A 23,335-nucleotide genomic window follows, 5' to 3' on the forward strand; every position below is an offset into this window, starting at 1 on the left:
ACTCGTTTTGTTAAGAAGAGACAAGAAAAAGGGAATCCTGTAATGGGTTATAAACCACACAATAAAGTGTTCTTTGCCTACATGGAGACCCAGTTAACTGAGTATATAAAGACATGTGCAAATATACTTTATGGACTCACCCCAAAAGAAATCAGACAGTTAGCCTACCAATATGCAAACCAAAATCAGTGTAAGTTTCCAGAGTCCTGGGCAGATCGTCAAATGGCTGGTGCAGACTGGTTTACCGCATTTATAAAGAGAAATCCTACTTTAGCAATAAGGACCCCAGAGTCAACATCCTTAGCGCGTGCTATGAACTTTAATAAAGAGAATGTTATTTTTTTTTTGAAAACCTATCGAAGGTTTTGGAGCAATATCAATTCGAATCTCAAGACATCTACAATGTCGAAGAAACAGGCATATCAACAGCCCCTAAGCCAGACAAGATGGTCGCACCAAAGGGAAACAAGCAAGTTGGAGAAATTAATTCTCATGAGAGGGGCACCTTGGAAGGAGAAGAAAGAAAAGTGCTATATGGACAGATACACCTGAAAAAGAACTACTTATGGCACAGCAAAGATCGAGACAAGAAAACAGCAAAGGTAAAAAGGAGGCTGTTCGACAGAAGTGATAGTCGTCAATCAAAAAAGAAGAGATATGCAAGCAGAAGCGCAAGAAGGTGTAAGGAAAGCAGCACTGAAGGCGACGAATGGTTTTGTTTAGTTTGCCTTGAGAAGTGGTTCAATAGCGCATCTGGTGAGCAATGGGTGCAGTGCTTAACTTGTGACAACTGGTCACATGAGAAATGCACCAAAGGAGACAGCTTTTACATTTGTCATAACTGTCAGTCAGAATGATCAGATATATCTTTGTTAGAAACAGTGTTTGGGACCTGGTATGGTTCGATTAGCCTACTTATTAACGAAAGCACAGTTAAGCTAATTCTTAATCATTGTGTAAGGGTACATGTTATTTCCAGCAAAAAAATAAATTGTATTTCTGGTAAATGTTAGTATGTTACATTTGCCCCAGTAGTGTGTTACATTTGCCCCCGAGCGAGGGTCAATTGTAACATTTGTCACACATTTTTAAAACATTAATTATGATTAGCATACTATATATGGCGGGATCGTGATTGCATAATATCACTAACAACATATTGCAGTGTTTCCATGCCGATTTTCACGCTGCAAAGATAAATAGTTTCATAGAAAATGCATCATTTGTCAAAAATGTTACAATTGACCCCGCTCTCCCCTACCTTGCACTTTAGAACATGTAAAGCTTGGAATCCTTTCAAATGATTTTGATGGGAATTGAACACGATAACCAACACGTTTGTTGTTTTCCTCATTTGATTAATTGCGATTTGATTTTGAGTTTATGAAAATGTAAGAGGTTATTGAAAACCGAGATAAATTCTGCCTTAGTATTTACATTCCTTATAATTGTTACCGCTTTCCTGCCACTTCCAATCACGACAATGAGATAGAGACAATTACTTGAAAGTAATAAATCACAAATCATGAAACACAAGCACAAAGGTTCAGGCATCAGAGTTTCAGTAGCTGCAAAAATGCTGTTTGCGGAGTATATTACGAGGGACAGATGTTTGTATTTGTGTGATTTCCGAAAGGTATCCCGAACAGCCCGCATTAATACTGTGTAAGTCACTACGTTATAAGCATAGATAATAAGCGTGTAGGAATTAAATGAAAAACTGTGTGTTGTTATAGCTTTAAACATGATACAAATAATGTGTAATAATTTTATTTATTATCCAACACATGTTACGTACAGTGGGATCTATAAGTATTACCAGGCAAATTGTGCATCACCACGTTTACTCCCCTTGTTTTATGCAATGAGAGCTTCAAGATCTGACACAAAACACCAAACAATCTGCTTACAACCTCTGAAGCAGTATACGTAAAAATACAGTCCTTAAAAATACGTAGGATGAAGATAAAAACCAACTAAAATAGTCATGGACAATTTCCTGAGCAATACTTATGGATCTCACTGTACATGAATTTTGTTTAACTCTGATATGATCCAAATTTTTTATGTGACGTCACAACTTTAAAATATGTCACTAATATATTCATTTGAGCAAAGAAAGCGTAATTTCCGTGTTATTATATGTAATATTGCACCTCGTTTGTAATGTATATCTTTTGTTTAATGTTTATTGTATTTTATGCTCTATTATGAGTAGTTTAATGTATCTTCATGTTTGCGAGAGTGCACTATACGAATTTGTATTTCTAAACATGTATAGATGTCAGTTTTGTTGATAGTATCCTTTGTAAATAGTGAGTGATTCATCTGTACTTGAATCTGTGTTCTCGAAAATAGTATAAAAAGCGAGGATATCGCATAAGAAATATCACACTTTTGCCACGGATCGTCGAAGATTTTATACTTAAAAAGAACTCCTCGGTGTTGTGCAAAAATCTTGATATGGTAGTTCGGGTTGCAAGCTAAGCCTATGTGATCATAGGTATGCCGATGTCCATGCATTGATGCTATGTACAATACTGCATCCATTATTCGTTAAGAAATAAAGGTAGCCTAACGATTAATTTGGAATTAAAGGCTAAAGAGCAAATATTGGCTCAGTTATTATTGCATATCTTTTGGTGTGGTAGTTCCGGGCGCAAGCTAGGTCTATGTGATCATAGGCATGTCGATAGCCACGCATTGAGTTAATGCGTTTTTAGTTGAGTCAATTCATCGACAAAGCGAAATCGTCACCTTCGTCTCCAGTATATTCGCATTATAATTGCCATAAATAAAAAATAAAACTTTTTAGTTTATCTACTGCAGCAATGTGGTTTTATTTCTCTGTGCTGTGAATATTGTCTTTTCCTAACACTATCCCTGTACCTGAGATGAGTCTGTGTACTTCACCGAGTCTCATCGTTCACCGCTGAGTATTAAGTTATTATTAATAAATATAATAATACGTTTAATAAATAAATAATATAGGCTTAAACGTATCAAGTCTACCATCACTCATGAAATTGTTTTTTTGTTGATAATTTATGTAGGTAAATAAATTATATATTGTAAATAAAATTGTTTGTAATCTTAAATACATTAGTATTACTGATATATTCCGTCTCTAACCTAAAGTGGATATCCATGTAATCTAAATCTATATTTGTGTTTTGGACAGTTTCGCCATGCGACAACAGGATCCAGCGTTCGTGAATTTCAACCGAGACGAGTCTGTTTTCGCGACGAGGCGTTTCGAGTACCACATGCCCAACCAGTGGCTGAAGAAGGCTGAGACTGAAGTAGGAGAAACTCCAAGCCTTGCGAAGAGAAACATTGCCATACTAAGGGCCAAGGTATTAGGTAAGTAGGAAGAAAACAATACGAATATATATATATATATATATATATATATATATATATATTCTGTGTTTAGTATGTTTTTGCCCTTTTTTAAAACTTTTATCGCTTTACTATCATTTACGTGTCACAATCAGCTCTGATATTTGCTGAATATGTTTGTGGGCAATATCTTTAAAGTTCATATCTTGAGTAACTCTGAATTTTGAGAAGTAATAAGATACTTTGAATTATATTAAAATGTTGTGTTGATACGAAACGTTTCGTTGTTTTGTTATTCTATCGTGCAAAGTAAATGTCCTGAAAGTAATCAGGCATTTCATTAATGATGCACTTTATTAAAATATTTACATTGGGTTTCTAGATGAGCAAGGACGATTGTTCATGTGCTCAAATTATTACTAAGAAACGCAGTTTGTATAAAGGCTAAAATATATTTTCAATTACTTTAGCAAGGTAGAAATACTTAAGAGCATAAAAACTCAAAACAATTTCATAAATTATATATATTTGCTAGCTACAATATCTTGCACAAAAAATATTGTTGGCATTTACTAGCATAGACAGATCCACATTTTTTCAAAGCGCGCAGCTTGTATTGCCTGTGTGTGTGTCTGTGTCTGTGAATTTATGCACTAAGAGGGGTTGTATATATCGCCATACATCACCAATAAACTTCTACAGAGTGGTGCGAAGCCGACTGACACATTTCAAATGGTCCCAGATAATATGGAAACAGGGTAAATTTTAAGATAGGCTATTCGGGATCCGAAACACTGTACCATGTGCCTCCAGCGAGCAGAGAAAAATAAAGCGATGGACTGACTATATGTAAGGTGAAGTGGCCGGTTTTGGGCTAGTCCGGCAACATATCTTGTGTATTTTACCGTATCATAGTATTAGTAAAATATTGTGTATACATTTCAAAGAAACAAAAACAGCAGCTAACAAACTCAACTGAAAGTCACATTCCTTGCGAGGCCGAGAGATCGGGAGAAGTGTGGCATGCGGTGCTAGCAGAGATGCTAACATTTTCGACCAGTAACGTCCCGCATAAGTTTACCCTCGAAAGCGTCTTGCTTCGCTCGGAATCGTTTCGAGGTTTCGAATGTGCAACACTGTATGAAGATTACGTTGCAGACTAAATCGTTAAAAGTAAATGGTTTTCGTGAGCATTGTTTGCAATTTGAAAGCTCCGAGCTTGAGTTGTTCTTTTCTTCGCGACTACAGGTGCCCTGGACAGAGCTGCGAATGGAATGAGGAACAGACCTTGAACCAAGAGCGTGTTAATCTCGTACTTTGTGAAATAGTGTGGTTTTTGTTTACTTGCCGTGCTACTTCTTTGTGTAATTAGTGTGTGTACGTTGTCTGTAAGTGAGGCATTTGAAATTCCAGCCACAAAGTTCACGTTAGAACAAAAAATAAATATGTATGACACGTGAAAACAAACTCGTGTCGAGACGTGTGTAGGCAATTTGTACAGAAATTCCCTGGCGTTTCACCTCCAGCTAGACAGACGGTTAGACGTCTAGTCCTTACATTACGAGAAACTGGATCGTTAAATTTTAGAAATCCTAAGCAAAAAAGACGGATTGTAACCGAAGAAAAACTCGACGAAATAATTGGGGCAACGTTAGAACGCTCTCCAAACAAACCTCTACGCCGCATTTTACATGAGGCGGGTTTGTCAAAATAGAGTCTACCGAAATAACCCTCGTAGTTTCGACGAGCTGAAAGACAATATTAAGCAGAACTTGGAAGAATTACGGAAGAGGTATGAATCAAAATTTCATCATACGATGCCAGAAATATGTGAATGTAAGTGGACATTACTTTGAACAACTCTTATAACACAGGTTACTGCATGTTTTGCAATATAAATATATGCATGCTACAGATATGTCCATAAAAATTAGTGGGACATTACTGGTCTAAAATGTCGGCATCTCCGCTAGCGCCGCCCGCCACACTTCTCCCGATCTCTCGGCCTCGCAAGGAATTGGACGTATGTACAATAATATAACCAATAATGGCCTCTCTTAGTCTTCGACGAAAAGTGATATTGGTACTGAATTAGAATCTAGTGTTTAAGTACGAGCTTGTGAGGCATGTCGAAAAAATTCAAATCTGTAAAAATGTGTGGAGGAGATGATTATCTATGTGTGCAAGAAGGATAAAAAAGGTAAAGTGTTCCCCTGTGCATAGCACCACGCCATGAAGGCGTATAGGGGGTGTGGGGGTAACGCCCCACACTTTCTTGATCCGGTCGTGAGTGGGGGAGATGTGATCAGCATCACGCCCCTGACCGCCTTTACCCCCCAGGGTTTCCCCCAGGTACCCATGTTATTCGACGCTGGGTAGGCGCCGGGGCCGCTTCCACTGTTAGAAAAGTTCCCGGATTTGAACCGGCCGGGGATCGAACCCGGGACCTTTAGCATGGTAGTCAGACGCGTTACCGACTGAGCCACCGCGGCCAGGATAGGGTGACCATAATTTTTTTGTCCGAAAATGGGAGATCCCAAGTAGGTGTTTACCCCCGCCCCTCCTTAGAAATAGGTTAGGCCTAATTATATTATTATATTATGTTATTCTTCTTATTATTATTATTATTATTAAGCAAAGTATGGATCACACGAATGATACATCATATACATGAATGAAATAAAAAGGTAATAATTATTCTAATCTCGGTATGGCTTAGCTACATAGTGTTTCTGTTCTCTTCCGAATACACTTTGCCTTTGATGTTAGTCCAACACTGAAGTGTTTATCAGAACAACCATTCTTCTTGAGAACAGCATTATTACATGACTGTATTGAGAATACATGAATGCTTCTAGATCATGCTTATTCACTGCTCTACAAAATGTGTTATTTAATAACGGAACACACAAAACAATACAACCCGCTTCGCGAGGTCGCGAGCTAACAGTGAAGTACTGTCTGCTACAACATTCTGGACGACAATGAAACAGTTTGATTTTTATGAAGTGTTTGAGACATAGTTCAGCTGTTTTACCATGACGCTAATTTAAAAATTGCATCAACATTTTGTCTCAAATGTAGACTTGATTTTTCAAGCTAACTCCTAGACTTTTATAAAACTACAAATAATGACTTTTTAGTAACATGAATGACTCTGAAACGGGACGTATGGATGGTCACCCTAAAGATGGGTCTTTACTGTTATTGTTTTAGGTTTTTAAAATGTGGGATGTGTCCATCTTGTGTTAATCCTCCGGAACAGCCGCAGGCAGAACCTCGTCCTTTAATAAATATCATATGATTTGAATATTTTAAAAGATGATCAACGTAGCCAATACAAGGTCTATGCTGGTGTAATATGGTCCTTTATAGCGAGGAGAGTTAACACAGAATAAATTCTACATCGCGATTTCTACGTTGTTCATCACAATGTAGGTAAAAATGCAACCATATTATGATTATTCCATTTATTCTGGAAACAGTTTGTCTGGTGCAACTGTAAATATCGAAACGACAAGCCTTCCTTCACAACTTGTATTATATATATATTCCTAAATGACCAATAATAGTAATAATATTAATAATAAAACACATATTGATAATAAGTTGCAAGGTTATGTTGTTCTCAATAGAGGAAATATTGGGCAATTAACAGCGAGTGTCTGTACACAGTTACATCCTCGGGTCACCACTAAGACAACACAACAATATATATATATATATATATATACACACACAGGGTGTTTCTAAAGGCTGTTTCCATCGCGTAGGAGGTGATTCTACAAGTGAAAAAAACAGACGTTCATGTGACGAAATGACGAAATGCCGAAAACGGCACCCATTCGGATTTATTGAAGTGGGAAAAGGTGCGAAAATTATGTTTACAAGGAAATGGTGGCAAATTGCGTTCCACAAAGAACCTATTCAAAAAAGCACATGGAAGATGTGTGAAGTTAATGCGCAAGGGATTCCCCAAGGGAAGCGAATGGGTCTGTTGAACTCATGGGGGTAGGAAAGGGTTTAGAAAGATGTTTTATCCACGGAAAGTGATTTGTGGAAACTGACAACCATGAAGAAAGCGAATATTCGTAGTGGACATCACCTTTACTTTTAAAAACAGAGATGGTGGTGGTGCTACGCTAGGTTGCATATGGGTCGACATGTTTACTGTGTGCACAGTGGAGGTGCCAAGGGAACCACATCACAGACGATTTTCAAACTGTCTGCCATTAATTTCCACACAGAGATGACAAAGCCAAATTAACAATTGTCTAGTGCGTGTAAACAACCCCGCGGTGTCTCCCATCGTCGCTGCGGTGACATTAATGCATGCAACGAGATCCTCGGCTGACACGACAGGTGTTTTGTATACAAGGCGTTTCATCTCTCCCCATAGAAATAAATCCAGGCGAGTGATGTCCGGCGATCTTGCTGGTCACGGCACATGCCAACCCCTACCAATACACCGATTGTGGAACAAGCCATTGAGGAATTGACGCACATTTTGGTCGAAATGTGATGGTGCACCATCGTGTTGAAACCATAGTCCTTGCCTCAGTCCCAAGGGCACGTCCTCTAACAGATTAGGCAAAACATCACGAAGAAATGCATGATATGTGCCACCACACAGGCGAACAGGGAAAATGTACGGCCCAATCAAATAGTCATGCACTATCCCACACCACACTTTAACCGCAAACCTGTGGTGATGTTGTGCCAGGAGAATTGCATGTGGATTTGCAAAAATCCCAAACGTAACTGTTTTTACTATTGAACACGCCCGTTTTGGAGAACGTTGCTTCATCGGTTCACAACACCCTGTTCGCAAAATTCGGGATAATTTCCATCTAATGTAAAAACCATTGGCAAAACACCACACCATATCTGCCAACCCGTAGAAGACGAATAATAGTGCACTGTACGTACACGATGGGCTGTGCCTATCGATAACACCTAGCAGTGCCTTTTGCGAAATTTGCTCAATTCGTCAAGTTCACGTCCTTCCACTCGCACGTATTCAACCGCAAACGTGTGATGGTAACCTGATGTGCGGTAATGCTGATATCGCAGTAAGTGAAGCACGAATGGGAGTGACCGGTGCTTTCCTGCCGGAAGAAACCTACTGTGTTAGCACCCGTAGCGGGAAACGCTAAAGTCAAGGTCTGCCTTTCTGCATGTGGCTACGTACAAATATCGACAACACAACATCGCGACCAAAAGCATCGCCCATATTACATCGCCTACATTACATCGCCCGGATTGCCCATGCTAATCACTCCACAAAACCCTTCCCTTCCCCCATGACTTCAACTGACCCATTCGCTTCCTTTGGGGAATCCCTTGCGCATCAACTTCACACATCTGCCATGTGCTTTCTTGAATAGAGCATGCCGCATTTCTTTGTGGAACACTCTTCGCCTTTCATATGGTTGGCCGTTGTGACACTATTTTCTTGTAAACATAATTTTCGCACTTTTTCCCATTTCAATAAATTAGAATGTTATCGGCATTTCATCACATGAACTTCTGTGTTTATTTTCACTTGTAGAATCACCTCCTACGCGTTGGAAACGAACTTTAGAAGCAAACTATATATATATATATATATATACAGACACACACACATATACGTGTATATATACGTATATATACACTAAAAATTTTGTAATCCTTTTGCTTTACTTGTTGTTTTCTCTTAATATATTTTCCGGAACAAATCGAAGGTAAAGGATTTTCTTCTCTTCTGCTCTGTACATCTGTAAAAGCCATTGAATACAGATCAATGGTAAAAATACACTTTTTAAAAATTACAAGAAAAGAAGTAAATAAATAAAACATTGATATTGTGACTAAGTAGGGTGTTCGTACCCAGGTCATACTCTGATGAAGAAAGCATAATTAACAGTAATGCATTGTTAAAAAAATGTGCTGTACAAGTTAAATAATTTTTATTCAAAATTATTATTAATCTAAATAGTATGTAAATTGTGATACAATAATAAGTATTTCTTCTCTATTTCAGCTGACTCCAATATATTTTCTCGCGTTGATGATCACTTTTTGCTGTCGTTCCTTCGATGCAGAAAGCACAACGTCGACAAAGCATATCAGGCAGTATGTGAGCATTTCATCATTATATTTTTACCTGCCACTTACTTCTCTCGTCCCTAAATTATCTTTCCCCCTTTTACATTGCAATAAGAATATCACAATATCTTCAACAAATATGAAAAAAATACTTTAGAAATAAACATTGAGTTGTTAGTCCATGACACGTAAATTAATTTTTCCATAATATGAATTTGCAGGAATACAGACTTCTGTAGTATTATAGTGTATTGCACTATTTTATCTATTTAATTATATATACAATTGATAATATATAAACATTATATATAATATAAATAAATATACAGGGTGTATCAGAAATGATAGCGCAAACTGAAACGGTGAAAAGTACACGATAGTAGAAGCAAAAGAGTTTCAGTAAACAGCAAACGCGAAGCGCTTGGGACATAATTGCAAATGCATGGTTACTACTATGGTGTACTTTTCGCAGTTTCAGTTTGCGCAATCACTTATGATACACCATGTATATAGGTTAAGCATAAAGTACATGCACCAAATAAGGCCATAGTAACGTTCACTCGAACATGATTTAGTGTGCAGCCAATTTACCGGCGACGAGGAAGAAAAGGAAACATGTTCTTATTTTCAAAGTACGACCATTTGCTTTCAAAAGTATTTTGAAATAAAGTATTTTGTGCTGATATATCATTACAGGTAGAGTAATCTAAGACGTTATAGTTGCTGGTGCCATTTTTTACAAAATATATTTCTTTGAAAAATAACAATGGCATGGAGGCTCAGCCGGTGCAAACAAAGAGCAACTATGATGTTCCTAGGAAGTGTCATCTCCAGCAGTGGTGCCCATCCCTCCCCCAAGGCCAATGGCGCAATCCCCCCAAAATCATGTCATACGTCCCCCCCTACAAATCATATCATGTGACTCCCCTCACCCAAAAAATCATATCATTCGTGCCCTCAAATCACATCGCAATCCCCACACGACAAATTACGACAGCGTGTCTACCGAAAGTAACTTTACTCTCAGCTTTACTGAACACACTTGATCTGCCCCTCCTCCATAAAAAGGGTGCCCATCACTCAACCCCCCTTCTAAAATCGTTCATCATAATCCTCTCCAAATATGTTTGTTGAATACATAATAAATTATGTTTATTTGAATGAAATACCATGTTAAACTGTCCATATTTTGTTATTGTTCGATTTTCGAAAAACACTTAATGCTAGCACATTGATTGGTTAAATGTAGTAAATTAAATTATGCATATAACTAGTGTTTGTGAGTGGGTTTATAAACTCACAATTTGTATTTAACACAAATTGTTCCACAACTTAAGACAAGATAGAAAATTCAACCATGGCAAACCAAATAACATGCTCCAGCCGCATGACCGATTCTGTCTCGCGAGACATTACAGAAATGTAGCTAGAAATTCTTAAGCTCAGGTCAATAACATAATACGGTTTTTCTTTCAAATAACTCATCATCCCCCCCCCCCCGCCTACGTTTTCTTGGGGTAAATATATTTTAGTAACTCATAACCATAATTAAGTGGTTTTTATCTTCAGTTCTTGTTTAAGTAAAATTTTCCTGTGACATGAAGTTAGAAATGCGGATTCGATATATTTTTGTTCCAAATGATACACATCCTTTAAATTTAGCAGTATACTAACCAAAGCATGATATCTTAAGCATTGATGTTATTAATTAACATCGAGAATATCGTTTATGTCTTGTAATGCAGCTCTAGTATAAAACTTCACATCCACTTCAGTAGTGAATGCGCCAAACACGCATTCACGCAACACAAAATTGCGAGCGAATCGAGCAAGAAAATTTTTACATCCATTTCTTTGCAGGCTTTCAAGAATATTAATTTAATGGGGTGTTAATACTTTCTTAGGATCCACAGATATTTGGTTTTTTGCTTCTCTTTTGGCACGTCCCGGATCGAAAACATGTGGATACCATATCGCTAAATACAGCCTCCAAAATTTAATGTTCGAACTCTTTCTCCACTACAGAAATTTCTTGACAATCTAAGATTTAATACTTTATCAACAGCATCCAATCTCACCCTTTAAATTTAATGCTCAATCCTCCCACAAAAATTTCCATGCCAATTTTAGACTTACTGTTGATATTGAAAAGTGGATATTGCCTCCTCCAAAAAATTAATTCTCAGTATCTATACCAGAATTTTCGCAACAGTATAAGACAATAGTAATACACAAAAATTGGATATCTCACCTCAATGTAATGCTCAATCCCCTCTAACAAAAAAAAACGCCATAATCTAAGACCTATAATTGGATTTTGTCCCCCCAACGTTTAATACAGAACACCCCCCAGAACCCACGTGTCAATTAAGGCCTAATATGTAAGAGTTGGATATTTCTCCCCCCGACCCATTCCATAATACCCTTGAACACTTTCTTCTCTTCATCTAATGGATTAAATATGGTGCATTTTAGGTGTATAATTTTTACATGTATTTTGGAAAAATATATAAATGTTAAATTTTATATTATTTGATGGTAAAAAATCCCCCCAAAAATCTCGATGGCGCAACGTGCGCCATAATCCCCCCCTTGTGGGCACTCTCGATCTCCAGTGCATCAAATAATGCCCAGTGGACTTCCCAAGCACACAAAATCTATGTATCACATAACTGGTAACTTGCTTGTTCTTCAGGGGAATAAATTATATGTTACATTTGTTATTACATTGACAAAATACTACAACAATTCAATAACACACAACTTTTTTGTGAATTACTTACGTGAATATTTCTTGTAAGATGTAAAAAGGACGGTCACTAAACTTCTTCACTTTGTTGCTTAGGCAGTTGCAAATACATTGATAAGATATGATTCGAAAGTATTCTAAATGTTAGAAAGCAACAACCACAGAATCCTAAATAAAACAAAGCCAGATGGACTGTAGGACTTTGGACTCCAATTTAAAATTAACCAGTAGACCTACATAAAAACGAGTTACATCACAATTTAGCTTATTCAATTCTGCGCTAATCTATGCTAACCAATGTTTTGTCGAGTATGACTTCTTTTTTTATCGTCGTGAGAACAAAAAAAGGGTTTTTTAGTTTTGCAAGCGATCGCCATCTTTGAAATTCTGTAAATCAAAAACAGATTGTCCGATCGTTATGAAATTTTAGTACGCTGCAGGTAGTAAGGTTTTAAACACAATTATTCATTTTCAGGTTTTCAAAATTTCTTGAAAAGCAGTTTTTGGAAATTTTACAAAACAACGTTTTCTTAGTATTGGGTAGTACTACAAATAAAATATTGGTCTTGTTTTGAAGCTCTTTTCATCTGTTTTAAGAATGCATTATCATTGTCAATTCACAATGCGAAACCAATTTTATATAGACTTTTATTCAGCAGAGTAAAGCTCTTCGCGGAACGTGTCAACACGGCACACAGCGATGTCCGCAGAATTGAATAAGCTAAATTTTGATGTAACTCGATTTTATGTAGGTCTACTGGTTAATTTTTAATTGGAGTCCAAACTCGAGTATCTATAATTATTAATCCGATAGTAAGTACTCTGACTCTAAAAAAAACAAAAGTGGGAAACCAAACGATCTGAGAACAAGCCATCAGAAGGAAGGGTTACAATAGGCTGTCAGGCAAACCTAATCAAGCAGGGCGTAACAAACTAATAATAGGTCAACTAGTGGGATGAGAAGGCTACGCATAAGTTGCTATTGTAACATCTATGGTGAAGACGGACTTACTGATATGAGACTCTGTGACAATTGCAGAAAATACGTTCACGATAAATGGGTATGTCCTAGAAGGAAAGTTTAACTTCCAGACTTCATGTATCTCATGTGAACTGTGAAGACTATCATTGTTGTAAAGGAGTACGTAATATTGTGCATAAGAAAATATTGAAATTTTACATTTTCCTGTGCTGTTTCACGCCAATCTATGTTTATGTAAGTTAAAAATATTGTGTTCTTTATTATTTGCAACACCAATACTGGACCTTATTTGCACCATGCATGGCCTTATTTGGAAAAAGTGTTCCTAAAGAAGTCGATTTGAAGGTACACAAAATAATTTATTCAAGTTATACAAATTTTAATGTTTGCGCTTCAGAGTCAACACATTGCTATTTTTGTCCAAATTGTATCTCGCTTAGAAAATTTACAAAAATATGCCAAACATTTGTTGGGTTTTATTGTACGTATCTTATACAGGGTGTCATTTTAATGGCGTCCACGAACAACGGAAACGTACAGAGGACATCAAAACAAACAACGTTTCTCCACAACATTTTGCTCGTTATTGCGTAGAGGTTTTCTCGGGATATCAACCAGGCTTCCGTCAATCCCTGAAGATAAGAGTGACGTTAGCTCCCGAAAGCTTGGAAGCCTATCCATAAATCTCCTGGTTGATATCCTGAGAAAACCTCTTCATCATTTACCGCCAGGAAAGCTTCCAGAATAGATAAAATAAATATGTTTATTCTGAAGTAAATATATGTTTCAATACATGCTGAAAATTCTGTATTGCAGATAAAGAATTATTACGACATGAAGCAGAAATACCCCAATTTAGCCCACGCAGGAACCGTTGGGGAGACTTTGAAAGTCTACGAACTGAACGCTCACACGGTTCTTGATGACAAGGATGATTCTGGAAGGCCGGTGTTCTGGATACGGGCAGGTAATATTTCAATATTTCTATCACTCATTACTAAGGAGCTGATTTATACGTAAAAACATATGTTTTTGTTGCTTCGGAAGTCGGCCATACTCGGCAGGACAACCACACGGCTACAATGTAATCTGCGAAGCTTTGGTTTCGTTTGATTTGAGTTGGTGTTTTAAGTCCACTTTATGCACAGTAAGGCTAATCGCGACTGGACCTACGGTTTAAAGTGGGATCCGAACCACTGTGCCATGTGCCTCTACCGGGTATCCAACCCGGGACCCCTTGACTACAAGGCGACGACGCTTCCACTGCGCCATCGGGGAGGCCCAATAATCTGCGAAGCCTTAATTCATATAAGGAATGCATATTTTTACCTTTGGCGCAAAAATCACGTATTTCTAGTGAAATAACAAAAAATGTTCTTATTTCAAACATTCCAGACAAAGTAAAGTTTCCAAATTCTTTTATGTAAATACATATTTTGCACAACATAGACAAAATATGCAGTAAATTATGAAATTACTATCCTATCCTGTACTCCACACCATACCGGTTACTACTGCCAGTGTTAGCATGTGGCAAGGTAATTCATGCAGATCATCGTTCTCAAGTCACTAGCATTTGTCAGGGCACAGATATATCGATGTAGTTTTACATGTGCGTTCACGATAAGTGATAATATATAAGCCCCTGTATGTTCAAATGAAGTAGCTGGTAGCTCAGTCGCGTCAGCCACGTTGACAGCGCGCTACGAAGCCAGGGGTCCCGGGTTCGAATCCCGTCTAGGACATGGATCTTTGTGTTTGTCCGTAATGAGAGAAAACAAGAATATAGTAAAAATTGATATGTGTGAAAGTTGAATGACGGTGGATAATTCCGCATATTGGTATTCCTTTAATTATAAAGAAAAAAGTTGTTAGGGTGTTTGACTAACATGTGAGAGACCCGGGTTCGATCCCGGAGACGGAGAACCGGAACTTTTCCCGCCTGTTGAAGTGGCTCGGGCGCCCAACCAGCGTCGTATAAAATGGGTACGTGGAGGAAACTCTTGGAGGTAAAGGCGGCTAGGGATGTGATGCCGACCACATCACCCCACCTTCGGCCGTGATCAAGAATGTCTGGAGCCTTAACTCCAGATCTCCTATACGCCTTCATGGCGTGGTGCAAAGCGCAGTGGAGCACTTCACTTTCTTTTACTTTATATGTTCAGATCAAGGACGATCTAAGTTTTCGCAAAGTAATTTAGATTTAAGTAGAACATGTGTTGCAGCGGAAGTCTCACTAAAGAAAATAAACAATCCCATTATGAAAAACTTCCGGTCACAATACACACAATTTGCGTCACTCGATGATTCTCCTTTAAGTAAACACTACACTGCGTCTCGTAGTAGTCCAGTTCGCTGAACATTTTAATTTTCTTTGCGCTCACGTGTCTAGTTACATGGTGCAATACTGACTCGTCTACTTCGTTCATTTGATGTCTGCACCGTTTGAACTACGTTCTGAAGCGTGTTGTGTATGATCACGGTGTGAGTGCTAACTATTCAAATTAACTTTTAAAGCAGCAGACAGGCATTTGTTGAATCTTCTGAACTTGAACACCGTTTATCGTCTACTTAGTTGAACGTCATTTCCTTGCACCAGCCTGACACCAGGATACACCTGCACTACAGCTAGTGTTGTGAACAAAGTTTGCAAAAATTAGGTGTGTGTGTGAACATGAAAAGGTGTGGGTCAGTGACTCATTTCTTTTTAGCACCTGAAAATCCTATCCCTACTGATTTCATTGTAACCTGGTAATACATGTTAGTGAGGAAACACGGAATTCTGACTATTAAAGTCATATATTTTTTTATACAATATACAGAGTGTTTCAAAACAAACGCAAGCATAAACTTGAATGATTAGTTACTAAATATTGTAGCCTGCAGACTTGTAGAGTGTGCCTCTCTCCAGAAGCAATCGATTCATTTGTGCAAGAAGAAGCTCGAAATTCTTGCAAAATCTGAAAATTCGTCCATGTTATTTTTGTAGCTTCTTATAGGTTTGCATTGAAATATTTCATGGTTCGAGGGTGGGGGAAACGCATGGTCCCCTTGGCACTATATCATGGAAACTGTAATATGTAACTGCACAGAGTTCATTTGTGTGTTACATAGATTCGTTTATTGTTCAACACAGAGTATATTGTTCCAGAATAACAATTTCTGTCTAGAGAAAGGACGAGCTATCAATGTGTATAATTTGAAGTTCTGTGACTGACGCCATGCTAGTTTGTGATTTGTGGTAAGTGGAGGCCATGTGCAGCATTTAATGGATTTTGGAATAGCGATATTATGAGCCAAGTCAATACTTGATATTTTAAAGGCTTATTATCTTGCAATAGTAAGAGTCCAAAATTTTGCAAGTATAAAGTATTTGCTAAGTATTATTAGAAAAGAAAAGAAGCTTTGCGGAAAGCAAATCTTTCCTAAAGCTGATCTACATCCTTGCACTTCTTTCAATTCCACTTTATTTATAAAAGTAAAGACAAGATTAGTTTGTGTTAACAGTTGAAATTCCTATACAAAATACAATATCTACTACAATAATTACTAGCTATCTGTAATATTCAGTCGAAGAAAGTAATACAATCCAGCATGCTGCAGATTTTAAACAGCTTGTAGCCATGTGCGTAGTTGGGTAGGGTCTAGGGGGGGGACTAAACAGCCCCAAACGCATGCAATATATGCAGAAAATAATTAAGGAAAAAGAAACTTCAGAAATAATTATAAAATTATAACTTGAAACTTTCATGTGTTACTCTTTTGGTGTAGTAGTACACTTAAGGAAATAATTTTCAATTATGTTTTAATGCAGGCAGTATACAGGGTGCCATTTATTCTCTATAAAAGTTGAAGTTCATGTGCATTTTATAGAGCATAATGTACTGACAAGAATTCGAAGAAAATATATCACCGCCGGCCCCAGTGGAGGAGTGGTTAGCACATAGCGCTACGACACCAGGGGTCCTGGGTTCGAATCCCGGCCTGGGCATGGATGTTTGTGAGTGTCCATTCATGAATTTCATCATATCAACACTCATCCCCATCTTTGCAAATTAGAAAATGTGGCACAAAAAGCGAAGTAAAATAAAGCAAACCAATCAATCAATCAATCAAAACATATCAACGTTATTTCTACTGAAATTCCACCTTGGAGAGCATGATAAACAATCTTGTTGCATTCCAACAATAGCGGCATAGGCATATAGTGTTAACATAACATAAATGGAGTCTTTCAAGAATGACTTCGTACAATTGAGTTTTTCTGAATATGAAAAAGAACCGTCATTGTAGAGAATTGCACAGAATTACAGTTTTGATGAGGAAACGGCTTCAGAACAATAAAGTGAAGTTAGTTCCTGTGGATCTGCATTGCGTACGAGTCATTTAAATATGTACACCTGAATGTCGTCTGAATGTAAATGTGTCGCGTTCGTGTATAAGCGATTGAATCACGTGCAATACTTTTATTGAAAGATCATTACAGTCCATTACTGGAACTGCTGCTTTCCAAGTCTTTTGGTTTTGAGTACGTTGAACCACTTCATTAATATGTATGCAGATGCGCGGAATGCATTTGAATATTCCATTTTGCGAGGGCGGTGCAGTTGAAAGTTGTATTCAAATCTCCAAGTGACAAGTGAATCTTCTAGATCACTTCTAATGATGCTGCTCTAGGAATTTCAGGTAGCTTTTTCTTGGAGTTTCAGAATATATTCATCCTTCTGGATGTTAGAAACCCCTGTTACGTTCCCACGCTTTTGATGGACAATTGTTCTCCCATTTAAATGCATGGGAAATTTGATGCTGAAGGTGCTGTTAATACATTAAATTCAAGTTTAATTTCATTTTAACCTCAGAAATTGTGTCTGAATATGATAGTTGAATACAATCAGTGCTGTAAAAAAATATTTTGAAAAAACGATCGTCAACAACAGAAAATATATCAGAACTCAAAATAGTCTTGAAATTTGCACAGCACTTTTTTACGTCACTTGCAATATTCACAATTTAAGTGCTTTGTTGTTGTGAATACGGTAAGGAATTATACATAATAATTCCACCCGACTGTACTTTTATTTTTATAGTCTTTTTTAATAAGAGACTCTTTTTTACGTGATAGGCCTATCATACTTTTCCGCATATCCGGTAAATATGGTCCTCTGTTTTATATATACACATTTATTGAGAGTAATAATGTTTTAAAAAATGTTTTATCTTCTCTTTCGTTTCTCGCAACCTCCAGGGCTTCATATTTACAGGAATTGTAATTTAAAATTATTGTTTAAAAAAGGACGAAAATACAAGGGAAAAAATGTCTGATTGTAAATACAATAAAAAATACGTTAGTATTAAGTTATTGGATAGAGCATAGTGCATGATGATAAATATCATTTGCTTATGCACTTAATATGTATACATGTTATAGTTTTGGGGGTTTCTAGTGTTTTATCTAATTCCAACTCCCGTCGTTGAATTACACATAGGCGCAACCAGAAGAAAAAAAAACATATTGCGTAGTGTAAAAATCTTAAAATTTGTATTATCGACCCGTGGTAGTTACGGACGACCCAAATGACGTCAAGTTTGGTGCTCTTTGTGCATAAACAAGTTACATTGTGCCCGTTTCAGCTACCCTGCCGTTGCGTTTTCCTGTATTAATTCTTAGTTTAAGGTAAATGTAATTTTCGGAAACTTATGACTTGCTACAATATCTCAAAGCTTTACTAAACCAATTTTAGTTATTGATTTACAAGAGAAATTCTTACCTTCGTTGACAATAACGTTTGAATAGCAATCCCATTGCGTTCCAATGAAAAGCTTAGGGCAACTAAATGACGAACGAAATTATTTAGGGACAGAACAGTGGTGGCGCCGCCGTCGGAAAAGTTTGGCAATGAACAGCCTCATTTTCGGGGCTGATTGGTTACTAGTAGGATTTCAAAGTTATGGTTGAACATTTGATGCGTAAGAAACACAAAAATATTTACAATAATTAAAAGATACAAGATACCAAATAACGTGAAAATTACATAAACAATTTACAAGTTAACATATTTTAAGGAGCTGTCTCAAAAATTATAATAATGCAGTCATACATTTTTCCTAATCTACTCATACTATAATTCTACACATAAACATTAAAAATGAAGGAAGTAGGATCAGTTTGGAAATAGAATGCAATGTAATATTCGAACTTTACTACTACCATTTTCCTCATGTTAACCATTTACATTAGAAGTTCTAACTTAACTAATTTTCATAGTCATGTTAGTCTTACAAATTCAAATCTGATAGGCCACACAAGTCACTTGATATAGGATAAGACTAAATTGATATATTGAATACGGTGGTTTGACACACTATAAAAACTGCTTTTATCGAAATTGAAAGCAACCTAGTGAGGAAAGTTGTGTATCTAGTAAGCATGTCAATTTTGTTCGAATTGGACGGAAACCATAGGTATCACTGACGCAGTTTCTGGATTCAAAAGCAAAATAACACATTTTTCCTGTTTTTGTTTATTTGTTCCAACCTTCGTTAAATGAAGAGTTATAGATGTAAGAAATCTATCAAATTATTGGTATTTTGCCTTTGTGAAATAAAAATTAAGTGGCATTTTAAAAAGTATTGCCCCTTCAACTGTGCTGATGCATTTGTCACTACCTTAATCCATTTTTCAATGGCCCTTGTACTGTGACAGCACAGTTTCAAAATCTCCAACTTCTCTTCTCACCACAAGGTTTACCTCCTCAGTCTATTAGATCTCTGTCGTTATCTGTCATGAAAGGAAGTCTGAATTTTAGAATTAACTTGATCCCAGTTTCCAGATTGCATATCATTCGTCAGTCACCATTGCCAGGATGATATTGTCAGGGTGGGCAAAGTATGGAATCCACCACATTCTCTCAGATATATTGGCCTTGTGACAAATCCACTAACATTTTATCTTGAACCACATAGCTATTACGCTCTCATAACGGAACGTACAACAGTCAGCAGGTTCTCAGAAGCTCTGATGTACCGGAGTGTAGTCGCAGTTACCCTTCTTGGGTTGGAAACCATGGTAGATATCTTATTTGCTAGCTTTTAGGTACACTATCAACAGCTAGGAATGTATCTGACTAGTGTTCCTGATCCATGCTGAGGTCTCCTTTGCCTATCATTGGCAATTCAAAATCAGATTGGACCCTTTCAAATTCGACTAGGGGCAAGACTGCAGCTGTTTCCCGATGGCGCTTAAGTAAAATGTTGTTGTTTGACCCTCTAAATTAGTAATTTCCAACCGGGGTGCCGCGAGATATTTTAGGGATAAACGAAAGAAATTAAAAACGAAAGATAAATATTATTAGGAAGTTCATCAAGAGTGAGACATCGGTGGCTGGTTTCTGGCTTGGACTCGCAGAGGAGTATACTAACCTTTTGAAGAAAACAATGGACGTAGTGTTTTTAACTTCACATTTAAGCCTTAGGAAGCCTTCTGTACTATGGCGACAATAAAATCCAAAGGAAGAAATAGACTGCACAACCTTGAGGGTGATATGAGGGTTTCGTTGTCAACTTTGAGGCCTGATATCAATCATTTGTGCTCTAATCATCAATCGCAACTCTCACATTCATAAAACAAAACTCTAATTTACATTTTTGATTTCCATTGTAGTAAACTGTATTCTATTCTGATGTTTGTTCCTTATATTATCTTTCAATAAATGAATAACATTGCTACTGAAGTAGGTATTTGTTTGACAATAAATTTAACTTGCTCCTCACTTATAACAAATTCTACTTTGATTGAAGATTACAAATTGAAACAAAATTCTAACAAGGGTGTCCCCAAGTTTTAATAGCATTCCCAAGTGTGCCGCAAACGTAAAAAGTTTGGGAATCTCTGCTCTGAATACTGCAGGGAGTGACAAAGAGGAAGGTCGTTAGCACACAGCTCACAAATGCACCACTGTAATATATTTTCAACTCTCTTCTGTCAATCGAATCCCGTGTTCAACACAGAACCAAGAACCGTTATACGTTCAGTCCCAATATTAGCATTTCTTAAATACTCTGTAATACTTGATTTGATGAATGTACCAGAAAATGGTGCAACGTGGCCAGTGTATCTCGTTTTGGTTACCTCAATTACAGTCTGCTTGAGATATTTTCTTCCAATCTATTATTGTTTTAAAGTTCAGCTTCTTCTTCCATTGAAGTGGACAGAGGTCTGGTGTTGCCAGCTACATTTAAGAAACTTTCATAAATAATTCCGAAGCTAGGATAATTTGCATCAGCATCCCAACCTACTGAATTGTTTCCGTGTCGGTCCATACAAGCATCCTTCTATTTCCACACTCGACCAAGCATCTATTTCAGGAACTGGTGTAAACCCACTGAAGACTTGATGAAATCGGTCTTTCATACCATGTTGGAAAGTGTAAGCATCACAGAGCGACGGGAATGTATGCCATGCAGCACACAATTTTCTAAGATACTTGTTATGGATTTCTTCTACGGTCTCCCTGATGGCAGAGTGGTAGCGTCGTCGCCTTGTAATCAAGGGGTCCCGGGTTCGATACCCGGTGGAGGCACATAGTGGTTTGGATCCCACTAGAAACTGTAGGTCCAGTCCTAATTAGCTGTAATGTGCATAAAAGTGGACCAACACCAACTCAATAAATCAATCAATTATGGATATCTTCTGAATATTTGTGCCAAAATTCTGGATATCCAGATGATATCTAGGAATGTCTAGTAGACATCCATTGGATATCCCCAGGATATCGATATGTCGTTCCAAGGAAAATCTATAGGATATCCAGGAAGATTGTTTTTGGACATTACATTGGTTATTTTATTTGTGAACATTCTGTGGATCATTTTAGATATGTTTTGGAGATTCTGTAGATCATTCTTGGACATATTTTGGACATTCTGGCCATGTTTTGTACATTGTATGGATGCCTTTTAAATATTTTTTAAACATCAATGCGGCTTGGTTCACATGAATGAGGGACGTTATCTGCATGTTTTTATCTCATTGTGGATAAGGTGGGTATATTCTGAAGTAAAATTTGGACAATATCCTGATGTTTTCCACACATGCTTTGGATACGAAAAGAACATTTTTCCTAATTTAGGCATATCGAAGACCTCGTGTTCACGCATGTTTATAAAAAGTACTCCTTTCTTTCTTCCTCTATCTCTATCTTTCTATCTATCTCGCTTTGTATTTTTCTTCCGTTAATCAATTTCTTAACATCTTCCTTAGTAACGAAACCAAAATCTTTCAACTTAGAACTTGTAATTTTAAATGCATCCTTAGAAGAGTAGTGTTTGCATTCAGAAACAAGCGAAGATATGTATGATCGAAAAACAATGTTCCAAACGAAAATCAAAGACAAATCTTATAATCAATCATAAACCGATGTTCTTTCGTATTCCACTTTAAGCTGTAGGTCCAGACCGTTAGCCTTTCTTTGTTTAAATTTGACTTTAAAACAAAGTCGTTCAACCAACCAAGCCAGAATCAGAAGGCAACTGAATCCGAGGTACTCTGAACACATTCTGTTGTCACAGTCAGATTTATCGTCGACCTGCCTCATCACTATTATTATTCTAATCATTAGCTGTGAAAAATGTGTTTAATCAAGTTGTTGAGTGTTTTTATTTGTATGTATATATATTTGATCTGCCAAGACAACGGGAGAAAGAAAGGAAGTCGTGAGTCTGACGGGCGAGCACCAGAAAGGTCACGTTTTGCGTCTGAAATTACGAATTTCGACCTTAACGACAACCATTCAAATATCTCGGGTTCGAGCAGCCGGACTGAAGTGAAACTTTTACCAGCGCAGCAATATGTATGCAAGGACGGATGTGTGGAGATTTGCCACAATCAAGCAAGAATTACGGATGCCAGATCGAATTGGTTATAATCGATCAGTTTATAGGCACAGATTGCAGTTGAGCTGTCGGCGCCGGGCTGGTCCGCACTTAACCCGAACGTACCCCACAAGAGCACGCTCTGTCCAGGCTGGGAGACAATGGAGCGAATAGGAATGACATCTTGGAAAGCGTACCTTCAACGACCGCCAAGCGTCCTTTTTTGAAATCCGCATAAAACGAAAGGACCTGCCATTTCGACACACATTTTTACCGCGAGTTCCAACGAGAACACATCTCCG

At 37.4% G+C, this 23,335-nt stretch overlaps 1 protein-coding gene across 1 annotated transcript in view; it reads left to right on the forward strand.

Annotated features, from left to right (window-relative positions):
- Positions 1–23,335, forward strand: part of LOC145979622 (alpha-tocopherol transfer protein-like) — a 52,100-nt gene that overhangs the window by 13,172 nt on the left and 15,593 nt on the right. Inside the window, exons 2-4 of the mRNA XM_083112588.1 lie at positions 3,182–3,363; positions 9,368–9,459; positions 13,980–14,130. Coding sequence (XP_082968714.1) covers positions 3,189–3,363; positions 9,368–9,459; positions 13,980–14,130 — 418 coding nt within the window. The 5' untranslated portion in view covers positions 3,182–3,188. The remainder of the gene's footprint in view (positions 1–3,181; positions 3,364–9,367; positions 9,460–13,979; positions 14,131–23,335) is intronic.

This window comes from Lepisma saccharinum, chromosome 26 (assembly GCF_977018435.1).
Source record: "Lepisma saccharinum chromosome 26, izLepSacc3.1, whole genome shotgun sequence".
Taxonomy (NCBI): domain Eukaryota; kingdom Metazoa; phylum Arthropoda; class Insecta; order Zygentoma; family Lepismatidae; genus Lepisma; species Lepisma saccharinum.